The following is a 19,656-nucleotide window of genomic DNA, read 5'->3' as shown; positions in this document are numbered from 1 at the left end:
TCCCCAGGACCCCTGGGTCTAATTTCCTTAGCACTAGTCAAGTGAGTATACTATATTAACCAGCTGTTGTGTGTTCTGTCGACTGGGCTGTAAGCTTTCCGAGAAGCAACCAAGTCTCCTAGTCCTTCTCAACAAGCCATTAGCCTCAGAGAAACAGGTGGTGTTTCCTGTGAGAGACTTTTAATGGAGACCTTTCCTGTGTAATCTCAGGTTAGCTTTTGAGTTTTACCACCCTGATTTTTACCAGCGTCTCTCTCTCTCTCTCTCTCTCTCTCTCTCTCTCTCTCTCACACACACACACACACACACACACACACACACAGCAACTACATAGACTTTACTATCTGTTCCCCTCAACCCCTTAGCAGTTTGTGCTCTCAAGTTACTGACCCTCTCAGCCTCAGCTTCCTGACCCATAAAGATGTGAATATTTGCCCTCAATGTTTGATGGATCAAAATAAAATGAGATGCCACATGGGAAAGCGTTCTGCAAACTTTAAGGCATAACTCTGACTCCTATGGTCCAGCATGAACTGATTCCTTTCTCAAATGAGGTTAGGACTGTGTCTTCCGTTCTTTTAAAGCATTTCTCAGCAGACCCACCTGGCTGCCTCAGCAAAGACAGAACCAAATGGGCCCACATTCAACAAAGGAGGAAAAACCTGTGTATCCGTGCTGAAGCATTCACTGAGTTTCTAGCACTTTTAAGGTAAATCTCTATTGGGTTCAAACAAAACTCATTCCAGGAGACCTCGAATCTTCGCTCTCACAAGTTTCCAGCAATAGAATCTTAGTCAAGTTACTTGATGTATCTGAGCTTCGGTTTCTTTATTTAAAAAAATGTGACGAGGGGCACCTGGGTGGCTCAATTGGTTAAGTGTTTGACTTCGGCTCAGGTCACGATCTCACAGTTTGTTGAGTTTGAGCCCCGTGTTGAGCTCTGTGCTGACAGCTCAGAGCCTGGAGCCTGCTTCAGATTCTGTGTCTCCCACTGTCTGGCCCTTCCCTTCTTGTGCTGTCCCTCAAAAATAAATATATAAACATTTAAAAAAAATGTGATGATATTTGCCTCACTGGGTTATTGTGTCAAACGAGGACACATTACAGTAGGCAGCGGAAGCATGTGACCTTTTCCTCTCCCCTTTGCACTTTTCTTTGTTTTTACCCTCCTAAACTTCCGGGCCTCAACTTGCTTTTCCATGAAATGGGGATAATAATACCCAACCTACGCAGCTCATAGGGTTGCTGTGGGACAATGTAATAAAAGCCGAGCTAGGGGTTTGAAAGTGGTGACGTGTAGTATAAACACCTGTGTGGAGTTATTCTTGGGACCACTGACCTTGAACTGATGAGTGTGCTGGTCCTCGTGGGCCTGGGCTGTTGTGTGTAGCGGCCACATTTAGCAGGTCACTTAACCAGCTTCTCTTACTGCTCTGCCCGAGGCTCCTGATGCTCTCATAGCTACCTCTGGTGCCCTGCAACCCCTGTCACTCACATGCCTTGCTCCCTTCTGTCTCTCTGTCCCCCTCTGGATCACAAGTCTACCCACTGCTCTCTGGATGCAAAAAAAGGTGCCGGCCCCAATCCTGCGGGTGTTAGAAGCCGCCTGTCACAAGACCCCTCCCCCCCATTCCCCTCATGAATAAATACTAAAAAGACTCATTATGGGTAGATAAGGAAAACAGGAAATGCTCCCCAAAGTCCCCAACAACCCACAGCATGAACTATCCCACCCCCTCCAGAGGTCACCAGCATCTTTTGCAGGGAGGCCACTAGCCCCCCATGTGGTTGAGGAGGAGCCCTTGTTGTGTCTTGGCCCCAGAGGGAACCAGCAGCCGGGAGGGCGAGCTGCACAGGCAGGGGAGCCGAGCTGCTCTATTCTGGGCACAGTTTCAAGGCCAGCTGCAGGGAGAACAAGCAGTTGCTGTGTGCCTGCAGCTGGCAGTGGTTAGGCTGGGGCTGTCCCTCACTCGGGGTATATTTAAAGAGACCCCACCAGGCGATCATGCCAACGCGAGAAATGCACACACATTTCTGTTGGCCGGGCTCAGGCTCCGAGCCCAGCCCTGTCCTCCTCTGCAGCTCTCTCCCAGGCAGTGGATTCAGAGAGGTGGGCTAGCTCCTCAGCCTCTCCCCGGTGTAGCTGGTCCCACCTGGGGACACAGAGCCCTGGCTCCTGGGCCTTTCTGCCCTCCAACTGAGCCCTGAGCTGGCCAAAAGTTCTAGGGATTAGCCCTGACCAGATCCTCCCACTCTGGGATTGGTAACCCGGCAACGGAGGGGAGAGGCAGGCAGATGAGTCAAATAGAAGCCCAGAATCTCTGGCTTTGTGTTTTGTTTGTGAAAACTCCCTGCGCGCACAGGCTGCCTTCTGCAGGGAATGGTGGGGCTTTCCCACACTGCTTTAGGCCAAATGCTCCTCCTCAAAGTGGTGCCCAGGCCCAACTTGACTGCTAATTCAGGCTTAGGGACAAAGCTGGTGGGCCAGGGTGAGCCCACCCTGGCTGAACTCTTTGGCTGCCTCTTTCATTTGTTTTTCTCAAGTGAAAACAAGGCGACAGGCATGAATCCCACGAGAAGATGGTGTGGTAGCTGAGAACCATGGGCAAGGGAACCAACAGCCCGAGGACCCGCAGAGCAGAGGCAAGCTGCTGTGCATAGACCTTTGGCCTTTCAGGTGGCCAGAGACCAACGAAGCCCTCTCACAGTGGTGAAGAGACTTCTGAGGGGAACCCAGTAGGAGTAGGGTGAGCGGGTGGGAGGCGGGCAGCTTATCAACCAGGGGAGGGAAACCTCAGGCAAACTGTGTGAGGCAGGCTGCTAAAAGTGCCAGAAGAGTTAGCAACAGGATCAGCTACGTAATTTGAGGGGCCCGGTTCAAAATGAAAAGGCAGGGCCCTTTGTTAAAAAGTTTTCAAGAATTTCAAGATGGTGACAGAAGAGCATTGAGCTGAGGGCTCTTCTGAGCAGCTGCACAGTTTGCATGCCCACGAAGCCGACCCGGGGTACCTCTGAAGTCGGCTCCTTGAAGCAGCTGTGACAGTGGGGGCAGAGCAAGCTGGGGGGTGTCTGCTCCCAGGCTTTGACCAGCTTTGGGACATTGCCTCTCCCCACCAGCAGCTTGCCTTTCTGTGCTGGCGACAACTGAGTGTTCGCCTCTCTGCGAAGGGGCAACTGCAAGGCCACAGTGGGGGCAGGGCTGAGGACGGGAATGGACCTCTAGGCCCCAGAGCCCCAGGGGTTCTCTGGACGGGCCCAAAAGGGCAGGTCCAGTGGTTGGAACGGTGAGTGAGGCTGTAGTGGTGTTTGGGAATAGGATGGAGATATGACAAGTGGACTCCACTCTGGGTCACCTGTTCAGGACCCAGGGGATATGTCCTGAGGGTGTGTGTGACAGTCCAGGAGCAGAACTAAGCTCTGGAGAAGGCTTATTCCCACCTGAGGACTCACCTCCAACTCTATGTGGTCATGCAGCTTCTTGCAGGTGGCCGCAAAGGTCTCAGAGGTGCCAAATTCAAAGTACCACAGTTTGTTCTTCATCCTGCGCCACGAAGCAGAGAGCTGACTCAGTATCATGTGTTTGAAGTGGTCATGCAACACGGCTATGCTGTTGGGGCTGGGAGGCCCAAGCCCTCAGCTTTCCCCACTCCTGTGTTTTTAGCACTTGTTGATCAGATGATAGGGGTAGAGATTTTTCACCAACCGTTCCGGCAAAGAACTTAGAGAAAAACCCGTTCATTTCATAGACATCATGGCTACTCGGCTGAACCACCAACTGCTCTGAACTTCCTGGTCAGAGCAGGAGAAAAGTGTGTTTGCCTCTGGATCTGGATCAAGGGAAGGTTCTATGAAAATCAACCAGAGGCGACAAGTGACACCATTCTCTGATCATGGTCCTCTCTACTGCTAATGCAGAGGGACTTCAGGTAGAGCCCTCTCTTGAGTATAGCTGGGGTAGGAAGGGAAGATCAGACAGACTTTTGAGACTTGAGGTATATTCAGTCTTGGCACAGAGAAGAGATAGTCCCACACTAAACCCACCAACACATGTGCTACTTTGTCCATGCTCTGACTGAGGGAATCAGAATGGAGAGAATTAGACACAGATTTGCAGATAAAGTGAGAAGAGAAGAAAAAAACGGAGTTGTTTGGGAGCAAGAGTTCTCCCCCCACCACCTCTTCCTCAATTGTATTTGCTTAGGTTATGACAATATTTCATTTAGGGGTAGATCTTGTCATTTGCTTCAAAGTAAGAGCTCAACATTTAGAGCTTTACAATTTTTCAACATCTTCTTTAGTGGGGGAAGGAAAGGGATTCCCACGTAGCTGGGGGCTTTGCGAAGTCAGATGGTGTGTCCGGACACTTGATCATTTTGATCAGATCGTCTCAGCAAGTAGTGTGTCTGACTGAAGGTATTCTATTTCCATTCCCTCCCTCCCAACTGTCGTCCCATTATCAGGGGCTAGCTAAGAGAAGGGACACCTGTCCAGTTTATAAGATGGCAGATTTGGCCAGGGAAGGATTAAACAAAATCACATTTTTCTTGGCATGTTCTTCAGGAGAGAGGAAGCCACCTTGTGTGCTGGTGATCCTCTATCCTCAGATTTGTGAACTAAGAGGAAAAGAGCATTCTTTGAAGGGCAGAAGGCTCTTATTTCTTCCTCGTATTCCTTGGGGCATAGCAGATGACTCTTCAGAATAACAGACAACTTTTTATCTCTGCATTTCTCAAAGAGTCTGCCTGGAATGTGAAGATGCGACTGTGTTCTTCCATTGTATGATTCCTAAGGCCTAGTTGATGGAGCCTTTCTGACTCTACCTGTGCTTGAAAAGAAATGATAAATAATGAGGGAAATAAGAATAGGCAAGATTTAGGGAGTTACGCCTAATGTAGAAAGTCAACAGATTTGGGTATACTTGTAAGTAGACCAGTGCTACTCAACTAGTGTGCTGTAATCAGGCATGCCTGGAGTATCGATCCCCTCAGTCTTCGGGTTGGCCAAGTTGGAGCTGAGCCCCCACTGTCGTACTGGGCATTCTCATCTGTATGCTAACCAAGTGCTTTTGTTTTCCACGCGTGCCACGAAATGAAAAATATTGGGAAACACTGTTCTAGATCACTGGTTCTCTGTATGCACAGTAATGTGAATACAAATCACCTTCATTAAAATGCAACTTCTGATTCAGTTGTTCAGGACTGGGGCCTAAGAATTTTGTGTTTTCTAGCAAGCTGCTGGTGCTGGTCCAGGGAGCACACTTGGAGCTGTGAGGATGTGGAAACCACATTTGTGGTTCTGAAACATTGGTCTTCATAAGAATTGCCTGGAGAATGCAATTAAAATGCTGCTTCTTGGGCTTCTATCTGTAGAGAGTCTATGCGATAGATACGGGGCCCAGGAATATGCATTTTTATGAGTGGCCAGGGGATCATTATGTAGGTAGTCAGCTGTCAGGACTTTAAGAAACATTCCTCTAGATCTCAATGAAATGGCAATCAAGGAACAGGACAGACGGATTAAGCCTGACAGGATTCTTCAGGGAGGATTAAATGAGGGCCAGTGCCTTTCAACAGACAATGATGGCGAAAGCCCCATGACAGGAAAAACACAGATTGTCATAAATGTCAAGGTTGAGCATTCCTCTCCAGCAGCGAAAGCATCTCTGTAGCCAAGAGACCTGCATTGTGATTCCATTTTCAAATATCATTTCTGGTCTGAATCATGACTTTTGAAAGTTATTGCCAGGAGATTTAGAGTTTTAATAAAAATTTCCGGAAGCCACCAGCTATTTTTGCCCAGAAGTGGCTCTTCTGATAATCTAATAAGGTTAAGAGGTCATGGTTAGGTCAGTGTAGCAGAATGACTGAGAGGATCAAACAGACTACTCATCTCCTGCTGGTAAGATGTCCATTGCTGCCTGTGTAATCTTTGGCAAGTGTTACGCCTTAGTTTCCTCATCTGTAAGATGGCAATACTAAAAAGATGTGCTTCAGAGGGTGAGAAGATTAAATCACTTTGCAAGTGATTGCAAAGCACTTCACATAATGCTTACTGCATAGCAAGCTCACCAAGAACGTTAGTCGCTTACATACTGGCTATTAATTCAGTGTCTTGAGTTGGCATGTTTGGATAACATAGTAGGGCAAAAATGACAGATCAGATTGGGTGGCTGTAGATATTATATGTGCAAATTTTTCTAGGACAAAAAAATGTGTGATCATATTTGTTGGATCATGTCTTGACGTTTAGTTATAAACATGTTCTCCACATGTTTATTCTGATAGATTTTTCTGGAGTTATAGACCATACTCTAATCCTTGGCTAATTATCTTGCCTGGTCCCACAACATCCAAAGACGTGATGTTGATTATGAATGTGCTTCTGAGAAAGTGAATGGTGTGACAAAATATTTATCAATTTGAGAAATTCATTGTGCTGGGGCACCCGGGTGGTTCAGTTGGGTAAGCATCCAACTCTTGATTTCTGCTCAGGTCATGATCTCATGGTTCGTGAGTTCGAGCCCTGGATCAGGCTCTGTGCCGATGGTGTGTAGCCTGCTTGGGATTCTCTGTCTCCCTCCCTTTCTCCCCCTCCCCCACTGGCTCTCGCTCTCTCTCAAAACAGATAAACATTAAAAAAAAGAGAGAGAGAGAGAATATAAGCTTCATGAAAGCAGGGATAAAAAAAAAAAAAAAAGAAAGTCATTGTGCCAGAACTAGATGGGGGTGTACTAGGTACACTGAAGATAAAACACTGCACTTTGAGTGTTTTAGGTGAGCCAGGCACCTGGGAAGGACAGACAGGGAAAAAGCTCACACAGTTGTGGGCTAAGCCCTAAGCACTGGGAGTACCTAGGAAGAAGGACATCCGATTCTTGGGCCAGGGTCAATCAGAGAAAGCAATCCAGGGGCGTGATGGCAAGGTTGAGTTCTGAAGAATGTGGAAGAGAACAGGGAAGGTGGAGGAAGAGCACTCCAGGAAGAGGAAGAAGCCCAGGCAATGGCACAGGGCAAGAGAGAATATAAACTTGCTATAGATGCCCTGGAGCCCAAGGTGGGTGGGTTGGTGATTGGCCAGGTAAGGCTAGAGAGGCAGACAGGAGCACATTTGTGAAGGCTGAGAATGCCATGCTTAGGTGTTTGGGCTTTATCTTTAAGTCTACAGTGTGTCATGGAACATCCTTAACTGAGGCTGCTGGCGAGGGTTTGGGGGTGCAGGGTGGCAGTAATGACCTGATCAAATCTGTGCTTTTTAAAAATCACTCTGTCCCAAGTGTGGAGAGCGGCTTAGAAGGGCTGGGTACAGACTGGAGGCCTAGAGAGTAGTTTTCAGGTGGTGTAGAACAGAACAGAATTGGGAAGGTCAAGGAACAAAGGCAGTGACAGTAGAGTTATGGAGAAGAGAGTGCATTCACCAGCTAAAATTTAGGAGGTAGAACTGACAGAGCTGATTGGTTGTGAAGAGTGAATGAGAAAGAATGGTCACAGTGACGTCCAGATTTTTACCTTAGCATGAGATGGCAGGTGCCATTCACTGAGAGAGGGACGGAGGAAATCAATTCTCCGGTGGCAGCCCCCTTTGCAATTGAAGGACAGCACTTTTGTGTTTTGGCCTATCTATCCATGCATCCATCCATAGAACATCTGTTGAGCCATACTATGGGTGAGGCACTGTGTAAGCTTTGGAGGTAAGTGATGAATAAGGGTCTCTGGCCTCACAGAGCTTACATTCTTTGAATAGCTTCACCGAGACACTAACATTTGAACATTTAAACACAGAAGACTATGTGTCCTAAATTTAAGAGCTTTTACTTCTTTTTTAACTCAGGCACGGTTTAGTTAGAAGTGAATACATTCCATTCCCATGGCCTATACCCATGACCACTAAACATTTTACATATGCCATCTCTTTCAAGTCTCCGAAGAACCCTGTGGGGTAGATACTATTGCTACAAGTAAGGAAATTAAGATCCGGGGAAGATAAATAACTTGTCTACGGTTGCAAAGTGAGTTAGTGCAGAGTGGCACCCAACCCTGTCTGTGCCCCACTACCCTGCCCCTGTATCATAGCATGCTTTTGCAAACTCTGTGGTGTGGTGGCATGTGTTCCTGTTGCCCTTACTAGATTGCTGTGGTTCTCCTTCACTAGCTTGTTAAATGCGTGTACTTGGGGATCTGGGGTGTTAGTGGTTACATTCCATCCTAGGAGATACTGCCTGATGCAGAGTGTCAGGCCCTCACAGCTCCCAGTGGCCAGGGGAGTTCTAGAGGAGTTTGAATTGAATCTGTCATAGGAACCTCCTGGTTTTGAATCTACACAATCTCAGAGAGTCAGGGAGACCAGAACTGACCCTAGTAAAGCCACAAGCTCCTTGGACACCCTGTACATTTCCTTCTCTCAGCTCACCAGGAAATGGGGCAGGGGCAGTGCCCTTGAACCATCCCCAGCAGAGTGGAACAGGGAATGTTAGAAGGCAAACCAGTTTAGGAGACATGTAATATCATCTAGAACAGGTCTTGGTCTATGGAAGGCCCTCCTCCCCTAACCACATTAAGTTTGTTGACTGAATGTTGCCAATGTCCTCTCAGTAATCAAAACACTCTCTTCATAATGAAGCTCACTTATCTGGTTAATCAGAAAAATAGACACTAGCCTTCATTTGAGATCATCTAAAGGGAAATTATTTTGGTTGTCTCAATCCTAGCCACCAAAATGGTTGAAAGTATGAAGGCAGAGGCCATGGGGGTAGAGATGGAGAAAGGAAGAGCCTGCTACTGGGACAACGGTAAAGGTGCCTCCCAGAACCCTGCCTAATTGAGGTCAACCATTAATGGCGGGCCCTGAGGTGGAGCTTGGCTTCAAGCCAGGTGACATAACACAAAACTTTTCTTTATATATGTTGGTGTGTTGTTGCCAAGAATTTCACCGGTAGGCTTATCTGAGGCAGGGTTCCCTGCAGGTTCCTGGTTGCCCCTTTTCTCCACCTTCATAAGATCAGGAAGGAAACCAAACTCCCAGCCTATTTTCATTGCATACCAAGACCCCAGGTGAGCAGTAACTAGGATTCTTAGGTTCTGTCTACACTGTCAGAGCAGATCTGTATAGCATGGAGGGCTGACAGGTTTCTTGTTGATCTGGAACCAGGCTTTGGCCTTTTGATTTTGTACTCTGCTAAGCATTTCACATATATTATCTCTTTTTGGTCTCAGGAGAACTCTATGAATAGGTACTGTTGCTCCCAATAAAAATTTCACAGATTGATGTATGCATTCTCCTTTGCCTCGTCTTCCCTTTTCTCCTCTTCTTTGATCAGCACCAGCACTTTCCCAAAGCCTTTGGTAAAACCCTGTAGGCATGTGATACTCTACAATTTGTAGCCCCTATCCCACCTTGCCAACCAGAGTCTGAATGCCAGTGTGCGGCCTTCTCTTTTGAAGATGTCTCCCCAGACACCTTACTGTCAGTTGGATGGTTATGGCACCGGTTTCTGTCTGTTTCACCTTCAGTTGTACAAGAACATGCATTTGGTGTTCTGCCACTTACTGGCTAGGTGAGTGACTTAAGTTCTTTGAAGCTTCATTTCTTCTATGAAATGGGAATATTGTTTTCTACCCAACAAAGTTGTGAAGCTCATGTGGCAAATATAGAGCACCAAGCAGTGTTTAATGCATGGTAAGTACTCACTAACTGTTCTTTCTTGTTGCTAGGAGATGCAATCACCGGGAGACTCATTCCCCTACTGCTGCAAGAGTAGGGGCAGGAGTAGGGTGGGGGGTGGGGGTCTACCCCAGGCAGCCACTATATTTGAAGAAAATGAAGCTAACCGTGTTTTTAATGACTTCTGGAATGTTTTTTCTGCATCTCTCTTCCTGAGTTTTTTTTGGCACATCATGTCTTTCCTTCTCATAATCACCTTTTAGCTGGAGATGACTAATCCTTAACCAGTTATCCTGAGGCTGGTTTCCATGTCCAAGAAATTCCTGGGTTCACTGTTGGGCTCTAAACTACCCAGCTGAGCCCGTGCTTGAGGCAGAAGAACCCTTGTCTGGGCTTCAGGGGCCTCTCAGTCACATAGAGGAGAGGCAAACAGCAGCAGTGACACCGTGGGTTGATTCTATTTTGGGGTTTTCTTAATCTCTCCCACCCCCCCGTTTTATAAGAAAATAACATCAATTGCACACTGGTAAGTTGAGTCTTTTCATTTGACAGATAAGGGCGAAATGAGACTAATTAAAAAATGTTCTTTAGTATTTGTCAGCAGTTTTGAGCTAGATTCAGTCATGATCCTGACAGCCTATGAATAGCCTGTTTTCAAGGATATCCACAAGTAAAACCAAGCTAGCTGCTGGGCATTTTTACCAGCAAAGGCAATGAGCTTCTGACGGCCCTTTTCTGATAATCTAGGAAGTTTTAAGGGCAATAGACTTTTGAAGTCATGAAAACATGAAAACATTTCTTTGGGCTTAGAAGGCTACAAAGAGGACACTACAGCTATTTCTAGAAATAGGAGCCCTTGAAGTGATGGTATTCCTCTTTGTGGTTTGGACTTTGATAATCAGGTTCCCTGAGTGGGTCATGACTCAAACAGTCAGTCAGGCCTTCTTTGTCAGTCTTGTGAAACAGATGCTACCCACAAGATGGTGTTCTGTGTTGTGTGGAGGGGGCGGACTGATGTGGTAGAGGGCGTGCTGGGCCAGTAGGCAGGAGGTCTGCCTTGCCGCCCTAGTTCTCATACACACTGGCACATGACACCATGGCTTACTCAGGATGTCCTGGCCTCAGTTTCCTCATTATAATGAAGGGCCTGGAACGGCTGATTTCTAAGGTTTCTCCAAGCTCCCTGAACAACGCAAGATGACACAACACGGGATAGGGTGAGAGAACCCAGGTGCTCCACGCTGTCACCATGCAGGGGTGTGGACCCAAGTATTGCCAGAACTGCCATCTTTTAAAGAGAAACCAGAAATACGCGTTTTTATGTAAAATCTGATTATTAGAGGTGGCAATGAGTTCAATTTTTCAAAAGGCCAAAAACACACCTGGGGAAAACTATGCCATGTCAACAGGCTACTTTACTACATTCATTATAAATTTTCATAAGGTTCAGTTCAACTACAACACAAAGCAAATAATTTCAGTTAATTTACCCTTAAGGGTCTGTTGAGTTACTGGTGGCATTATTGCTACCACTACTGAAGACAGTAGACTAGTGTCAGGTGACTAAGGCAAATGATAATCTAGCAAAATCAAGCAGATGGGATAGCCACACAGAAAAAGCAAATGCAATTTGAGTTGAATTATAATTGAGTGATGAAGGTTAGTAATAATAGCGAGAATACTTTATCTGTTAACATTTTACACTATTTGAATTCCAAGTTTAGTAATGGTGTTAACTAAAGTTTAGATCAAAGGAAGGTTGAAAAAAAAAAAAAAAAAAAGGAGCCGAGGCAGGTGGGCTTGGTTCTAAGGCCAGGATATTAAGTCCTATAAGGGGCCCGTGACCGTTACCTCACAGGTGCTGCAGAGGCCATCTGTGTCACCCGCACACCCAGCTGCCCTGGCCCATCAGAAAGCTTGTCACCACATCTAATCCAGCCTGCATGCTGTCCCCTGTTCTCACTGCTCACTGGAATGGGTACTCCATGACCCTCAGGCACGGAGCTGTGGATGGAAGAATCTTTTCTAAGAGGGGGCAGTGGCCCCTCTGGTATAAGGGAAAGTGAGCCCCCAGCAATCAGGAAGGAGGCTTTATAAATAGCTGTTTTTATTCTCTGAGTGTGACTCTTGTGCCCACTGTTCCTGCCAACAGATTTGTCTTGGCTCAGTGTATTTCAGCTTCAAGGGGCAAGGTATTTGCTGGCTATTATCCACACTGGGGATCATGGCACTCAGAAAAATCTAGGGTGGTGAACAGATTGGAGCACTGGTGACCAGAGACCAGGAGGGGGTGGGCAGAAATGTGGGGAAAAAAAAGAGTGAAGAGCTCAAGAAAGGAGCTAAAGAAAACAGAAAGGCCAACAAAGGAGGAAGAACTTGCCTGGAATGTATTTTATAATACAAATATGGAATCCTCTTAATAACCTCTGAAGACACTTCTTAACTCATTTTCATGTGTAAAAAATTACCTGTAAAATCACAGATGACAGATCGTTTGCACTTAAGGGGTCTTTGGGGTCCGGGGATTCCCAGCCAGAAGATCACAGGTTCCAAGGAATCTTCCAAAGTATGAAAGGAGTCCATGAGTTGCTGTCAACATTTCTTAATGTGAAATAGTATTTGTGCATTTACTCATAATAAAGACTGCACAGGCTCACCAGTGGGTTAAAATTTTTTGCCATGGAATGGAAATAAACCAATTACATTGGTCACCTCTTGGTAACCAGAGGCACTGATTGAATAGTAAATGGATGTTGCCAAATAAAAATGGGAAAACAAATTATTACTTGAAACAGCTTTATGGCTGACAGAAATCTTATTCAATATGGCACCCATGGTGAAGAGTGATGAGGAATGAATAGGAATAGTGCACTATGTGATGGTAAAAGGGTACATGCAGAACTGCTAGTCCATACCAGCTCTGGATGGTGGTTCTCTTCTAAGCCAGAGCAGCCTTCTCATGGTACAGATTAGGAAGCTGAGACCAGTCCTTGGTAATCCACTGGCTGGAATCCAAGGCCCAGCTCCCAACTTCTAGTCCTTGTTTGTCCCTTACCTTTCCACCTGCCCTGGCTTCTGTTGCTGTGCCCCGGATACATCTGAGAGAAGTGGAAAAGTCAGCCAGAGGCACAGGGGCTCACGACTGCAAAGCTGCTGACCATTCTCCGTTGTGTTTGTGGACTGGCTTTATTCACATCTGGCACGGCCAAGAGACTGCAACTCTCTGGTTGCTCAGAGCCCCGTGGCATTCTTCGCCACAGAGTCTCTGGTCTGGGCCTCCTTATTGGCCTCCTCTCTCCATTCTTGTCCTAGCATAACAAAGGGCCAAACCCACTGGGCAGCCTCTCCACCATTTCAATGGAGTCTGGGGTCCAGAGCATCTACCCCTTCTGTACAGAGACCCTTCTCTTTCACACAAGACATTGTGTTTCCATGGAGTATGGACATATTTTCCTTTGGTAAGCTCTCCCCATTTCTGTCTGGCACCTGACAAAGTCTCTGCCTAAGGGCAGGACTCCAGCACGAAGCCTGACAAAGTCTGGGATCTGATCCTCCCCCAGCGCAGACCCAAGGACACACGTGTGTGTGTGTGTGTGTGTGTGTGTGTGTGTGTGCGCACGCGCGTGCGCACGCGTGTGCAGGCATACACCCAGGCCAAGACAGGGAGACTTCTCTGATACTGTTACTGAGCACGCTCACAGTCATGGCCTCTCTGATGCAGCGGGGTCTCTAGAAGACCCAGAGCCCTACTTGAGATCTGCCACAGTGATGTGAATGCCACCATGTGGTCCTGCCACTTTGGGGGTGACCCTCAGGAGCGACAGCTGGTGAGGCAGCTAGGGTTTTTCTCTCCTGAGGGGCCTGACTCTCTGGAGTGTTTTTCCAATCAGTATCTGGCCTTGCCAAGAGAACATTGCTCCCTTCCCCCCTCCAAAAAATAAAATAAAATATTAAAAATCGCACAGAGTTTGGCTGTTTTTAGCAATCCTTTCTTCCTTTGAAGATTTATTCGTGGAATGAAAATCCCCCTCAGGCTTATTTGGCTGGCGCTAGAGGGCTCTAAATAAGCTTGCCCTCTCAGAAAGCAAAGTCAAATACCTGGACAAAAAGAAATCGTGCACCCGGAGGGAAAGGGGCAAAGGCAGGTGGGGATGTGTGTGTCTAAGGTTCTGTAATGATTGCTTTGCTGTTGTGTGCCTTTTTGACTCCGAACTATGCTTTACTAGCATTCACACATCCATCAGCAAGGGAAGCTGGTCTTTGAAGGCCGGGTGAGGACAGTTAAGGCCCAGGTGGGCAAGGATGGCTGGTTACAACATAAGCCCCCAACACCTAGAAAAGGCAGGCCACTTTGCCTCTGAGCTTGTGCTGAGGAAGGCCACTTCCTGGGTCCCCACCAACTAAGGCTAGAAACTAGAAACCATCCGGGTGAGCAGAGGAAGGCCCCAGAAACAGGTCCACCCCCGCACCCTACTATGATTGCCAGGTGGGTCCCTGAGAGAGACAGCAGAACTCTGCCTTGAGAATCATCTCCATCTGTTGAGAATCATCTCTGTCTCCACTTTCCCAGTGTTTATTGTGTGCTGGAACTGTGCTTGCTGTTTTACAAACCAAAGGGTCCCTCATGTGGTCCTCCCATCTACCCTCTGTGGTGGGTACTCTGGTGGTTGTTCTGAAGATGCGTTTGAGACTGTAGTTCCTTGAAAATACAAAGCTACACTGGAATGGCATCCTAGTATCTAAAGTGATGAATGCGCCTGCTCGCCCCTCTCTCTCCCACAACCAGCCTTTCTGAACATGAGGCCGTGCCAGATTTCTGATAGGTCAGGTTACAAAAGTTCCTTGGTTAAGCCAGTTGTTTGTCACTCTGAGCACATTTCCCCATAGAAACAATGTTATGTTGAGATTGGGTTCCCAGGCTAAGCTACAAGAGCCAATTAACCCATTATGTATCTAGTTTTGGGAGACAGCTTGCCAGAACAGACGCAGCTTTGGTTAGAAGCCAGAAAGGCCTGAGTTCAAGCCCCAGGTCAGTCACTCACTTGCCATGTAGTCTGGGGCAAGTCATTTCGTCTCTGTGCCATCGTTGCTTCATCTTGCATCGGGATGATATTGTCTACCTTGCAGGGCTGTTGGGAATATTGACTGAGAACGGGTCATATGATAACGCCGTCGAATAATGGCACAACTGAACTCCACGGCCACGTATAAAACTGGCTTTGTGGCCTCGTGAGTTCGGAGTTCCAACTTGAAATATAAGTGGTGCACCTTTCTTGTCAAATTTGGATTGGAGGACCCTTTCCTGGGAAAGGGACATGGTGACTCTTGTGCCCTCAAATCCCTGGTGACCACCCTAGAGTTCTTATCGGAATGGGGCTGGAGGTGCCAGAGGGAAGTGGGAAATAGCAGAGGTAGGGAGGTGAGTCGGGGCACAGCGTAAGTATGCATCGTATTTCTTCCTTCTGTTATAAAACTACATGATGATCTGGTTACTTCTTCCTAAGTTTCCTGTGCCTTCCATACCACCAACCAGCTGGACACCTCCTGGTCAGAGTTAAATACGGACTAACTAGTTCCCTCCTGGCTTCCTCTACCTTTTAAGTCATGAAATTGTTAGCAAGGCAAGCCAACAATTCATTAGATGGGGCAGATGCCTGGATAAATACCCCCTTCCCATCCCTATTTCTTCTTCTTCCTGTGCCAGTTTTCAAAATCTTAACTAGGAAAGCATCAGCCAGAGCCTCACTCTGCCTGAGAAGACTGTAGTATATACACTGCCAGCAAAATCCTTTCTATTTTGCCCTTTAGAAAAGCTCATCCATATGCTCTCGGCTTTGCTTCCACTCTGATGTTTGTGACTTCTGATACTTGTGTATGCACTCCTAACACCCACTGCAGTGGCTGTGATCATGTGAACCTGTCACCCTCACAAGCATAGCATTCTGCTTGCATGTTCGATCCTAATGAATCTCCATGGTCTCGGAGATCATGCCCGCTCCCCTGAGACACCCAACCTGCTTGCTCTGCCCCCTCACTGTGCAATTGGCAAATGTGTCCCCACTGTGGATGTGACCCCGCTGCTCCTCCCTGCCAGTTCCTCGGGAGAACTGCTTGGCACCTCCTCTGCCAGGCTTCTTATTTCTAGCTCACACCTGCTGCCCCTCCGTGGGCTGTGATTTTAGAGTTTCATTTGAACATTCTACTTTATCCCCTTTAAATTGCATTTGAAAGCACTCCTGTTTGGTCCTCAAGTCTCTGGCCAAAAATATTCCTCTTGGTTTATGTGACAAGCTCCTGATTCCTGGCCAGGGGCCTGTCATTCCAGCATTGAGATCCATGGTCCAGGAGAACAGTCATTCTCAGATCGGCTACAGAGCAGCTCTGTGTTCCCCATACATGCCTGTTTCTTCTAAAATTATGACTCATGGCTGAGGAAGAGACTTCAGCATCACCTCTGCCCCACATCCCTTAGTTTCCTACCTGAGACACCAAAGTCACTAGCAATACTGACCAGGATTCTTCTGGATGTGTTATTTGCTTCCCACACCCACAGGCATGAGGGAGAAACAGTCTATGGGTTATGTGAGTATGTGCACTCCTTTTGGTCTCTAATGCAGGGGTTTCACCGAAGTGAATTCAGCAAAATACTGATTTCAGATGATGCTCTGGGGTAGGGGAGTTCTATGGTCACATAAATTTGGGAAACTAAATATCTTGCTTTTGCAGGGTCTCAGTAGGTTATAATCTATATTAAAGGCTCTGTAATATCATACAGAAAAGAAATACAATAAACCTGGAATTTCCCAAGTGTATTTGATGATCATCCTCCTTTGAGTTTCCTTTTCACATCCCATGGAATGCACGTTAATCAATGCTACTTTGATACATGCTTGAAGCAGACAACCTGAGAAGCTACTTTATCGGCTCTCGTGAAACCTCATGATGAGTCTGTTGGCTGCCCTGCTTTCTCTTATCCATAAGGTCCAAGTCTATTCTCCTTGGGTACAGTCTCATGCTTTAATTTTTTCTCCCAAATAGGGATGGGGCATTTCCTCTTTATTTCCATATCATATCTATCTATTGGTCAGACTCTGACTTTGCTTTATGTTCTCTTTGACCTTCTGAGTCCCTTTTCTTTCTGGATCATTTCTTTTAGGGCATCTAGAAACCCTTCATCAATGCAAAGACACTGATCTCTTAAGCTTCCTGAAGCCCATTCATTTGCTCCTGTGGTAGGAGACCAATTTATATGTGCAGTACCAGTAATTTGTGACCAAGGTCAAGCAAGAAAAATAAATAATAATTGTCCTCCACCACATCCCTAGGTATATTTCTTGAGCATCACTGTGACAACTTGGAGGCCCATGGATCTTATGAGGCCAGGAAAGGTGTTCATTTGACTTGCACTGTGGCTTTTAAAATTGGAAGCTTTAAAGATTATACACACACCTGGAGCCCAGCTTCTCTTGAGAAATCAGATTTATTAATACTTGGGTAGCTTTCCAACCTAGCAGCAATTGGCTGGAGCTGAGTGCTGGCTGCTTCCATTATACAGGGCACATACTCTCCAGTTTGCCAGAGTCCCCACCACTCCTGACAGCCTCACGCTCTCTCAATTCCCTCACTTACATTAACTGCCTGGCCTCTGCTGCCATTTGGATTTGTGACACCTCACAGAGACCTTTGTAGTTTCCTCCTGGACATTTTCCTAAGAGCTGCCTCAAATCTGTCTTCCCCACTTCCTTCCCCACCTGATTCTTCACACCTGAGCTGCTCGTGCCTTTGGTTATGAGTCCTAATATGTATCTAATGCCAAGGACTGAGGCTTGGTATTTGCACTGATCATGTATGCAGAAATAAAATATCATCCCAAGTCCACCTCTTCTGGAGAAAAACTATTTCCAGTTGTTTTGTGTTTATAGGTCAGGCACAACATGGTAGGTTTATCAACTATTTGAAAATCACAGAACATCAGGTAATGAACTTGTCCTTTAACTACTGAAGAAGGAGCTTAAGCTCATGTTTACCTTTCCCCTTAATTTTCCACTTTGCACAAATGATGGTTATTATGAATGCTACCATTCTATCAAGTCTTGATTATTAAGGGACAAATTACCCAGTCCTCAAATCTCTTTTTTTCTAACTCATTGGCTTATTGTTAACTGCTTCATTTTTCTTTAGTGAGTTATCGCTAGTTTGGTGGAGAGCAAGATTGTAAGTACAAATCATGAACCAGGCCATTACTCAAATCAGAGGGTGTCCTGTTGTATTATCTTTACCTCAACCCTGCACATGTCTGCAGAAAGTCTGATGATGAGCAACCTCTATTCTCCTCCCTGCTCAAGTCCAGGGACAAGGTGATATAGAAGAGGAAAGGGACAACCTGATTACTTAGAATGCTAATTAATAGGACTGTATTGATAGCTCCAATAAAGGTTTCACTAAGACTTAACAGTTTGGGGTTTTAATTCACCCACAGTGTTCTTACCACCTCTTGCCCAGTGGTAATCCCAAGCTAGAAATTACAGACACACTTTCAGCCCATTGAGTTCAAAGGCAAGGTAAGGCACTTGGCTTGATTGGCACTTTGGAATGCTCTCCAAAAAGGTCCACTTTCGAGATTAAAGGGACTCTTCATTCAACAGAATAGAAGACATCTCGTTACTAGACAATGAGGAATTTCAATCTAAGTGTAGGTTCAATAAACATGACTATTTAGCAATTATTTAAGTCCCTGATGCTTTAGCAATCTGAGGGTATAAGTGCCTTCTTGGAATGAGGAGAGCCTCTCTTTCATTGAAGAGCATTAGAAGCTAGGGAAAATACTTTCTTAGTGAAAGGTGAAGTGGTAAAGCCAAAAGAAAAAGGAAATTAAACACTCCTACAATCTTCAAAGTAGAGATCTATAATCTTCAAAGCAGAGATGTGATGATCCCTCTCGCAGGGGTGTTTACAGAAGGATGCTTACGTTGGGAAGAGGGTAAAACCTCAAGTTCTGTCCAAAGCTTGGAGTCTGTAAGTTATTATTACAGATAAGAGTCTTTATCACTATACAGTGGAATGAGAGAGTCTACAGTGTACTTGCTTATGTACCGCTGCATGTTCTTACAAATTCCCATCATAATCAACAGCATGACACCAACACCTTGAAGATTTCAAATCCATTCATTTATCTACTCTAATTCTCAAAAGCATCACCTGAGATAATTGTAATTTCCATTTTACACACCGGGAAGTTAAAGAATCAGAGAAGTGCGTGAGTGACCTTCCCAAGGACAAAGAATAAGTAAGAGAAAGGGTGGGAGCTAAAACTCAGTCCTTCCGACTTTGGATGCAGTAAAAGAAGCCTAGTTATTAGTATCTACATTTCATGGAAGGGGAACACAGCCTAACATATGGAGTTGTAAAGCCATTTGCCCAGGGTTTCTGAAGAGATAATATACTTATTTCATCAGAGAGTTACTGAGTTTCCTGAGGAGTACAGAAAAAGGCTGCTTTCACAATTTCATCTGGCCAAGTAACAGATGCATTAGAATTGTCTTTAGTAAATGTTGATTTAAATGACGGATTAAAATTAATCACTCAAATATTTCTTGAGAATACCTATTGTTTTTCAATGGCTTTTTAATAAAACAGGTGCAAATATGAAAAGTTTAAGGAAAATATATCAGACTGAATATGCTAATCACATCAGCTGTACATATAAAGATGGATGCTGGTTTATCACAGAAATGCCCCTAATGCAAAAGGACGATAATTCTCCAAAGTTCTAATTAGTCAGTATAACAGAGGGATAATAAACTCTGATATTTTTTTCTTTGGAGATAAAAACAAAAAGCATTCCAAGCTAAATTAAAAATAATTTTTTAATGTTTATTTATTTTTGAGAGAGAGAGAGAGAGCGCGCACAAGCAGGGGAAGGGCAGAGAGAGAGGGAGACAAAGAATCTGTAGCAGGCTCCAGGCTCCAAGCTGTTAGCACAGAGCTGACGCAGGGCTC

At 45.8% G+C, this 19,656-nt stretch overlaps 1 protein-coding gene across 8 annotated transcripts in view; it reads right to left on the bottom strand.

The window, feature by feature from the left end:
* DGKG (diacylglycerol kinase gamma) overlaps nucleotides 1-19,656 on the bottom strand; it is a 213,062-nt gene that overhangs the window by 63,473 nt on the left and 129,933 nt on the right. For all 8 annotated transcript variants that reach the window (XM_060639467.2, XM_060639458.1, XM_060639460.1 and 5 more), the window contains one exon: nucleotides 3,451-3,541. In XM_060639467.2, coding sequence (XP_060495450.1) covers nucleotides 3,451-3,541 — 91 coding nt within the window. The remainder of the gene's footprint in view (nucleotides 1-3,450; nucleotides 3,542-19,656) is intronic.

Source organism: Panthera onca, chromosome C2, assembly GCF_046562875.1.
Source record: "Panthera onca isolate mPanOnc1 chromosome C2, mPanOnc1 haplotype 2, whole genome shotgun sequence".
Classification (NCBI taxonomy): domain Eukaryota; kingdom Metazoa; phylum Chordata; class Mammalia; order Carnivora; family Felidae; genus Panthera; species Panthera onca.
The sequence above is the reverse complement of the archived record's forward strand: the minus strand, read 5'-3'. Positions and strand labels throughout refer to the sequence as shown.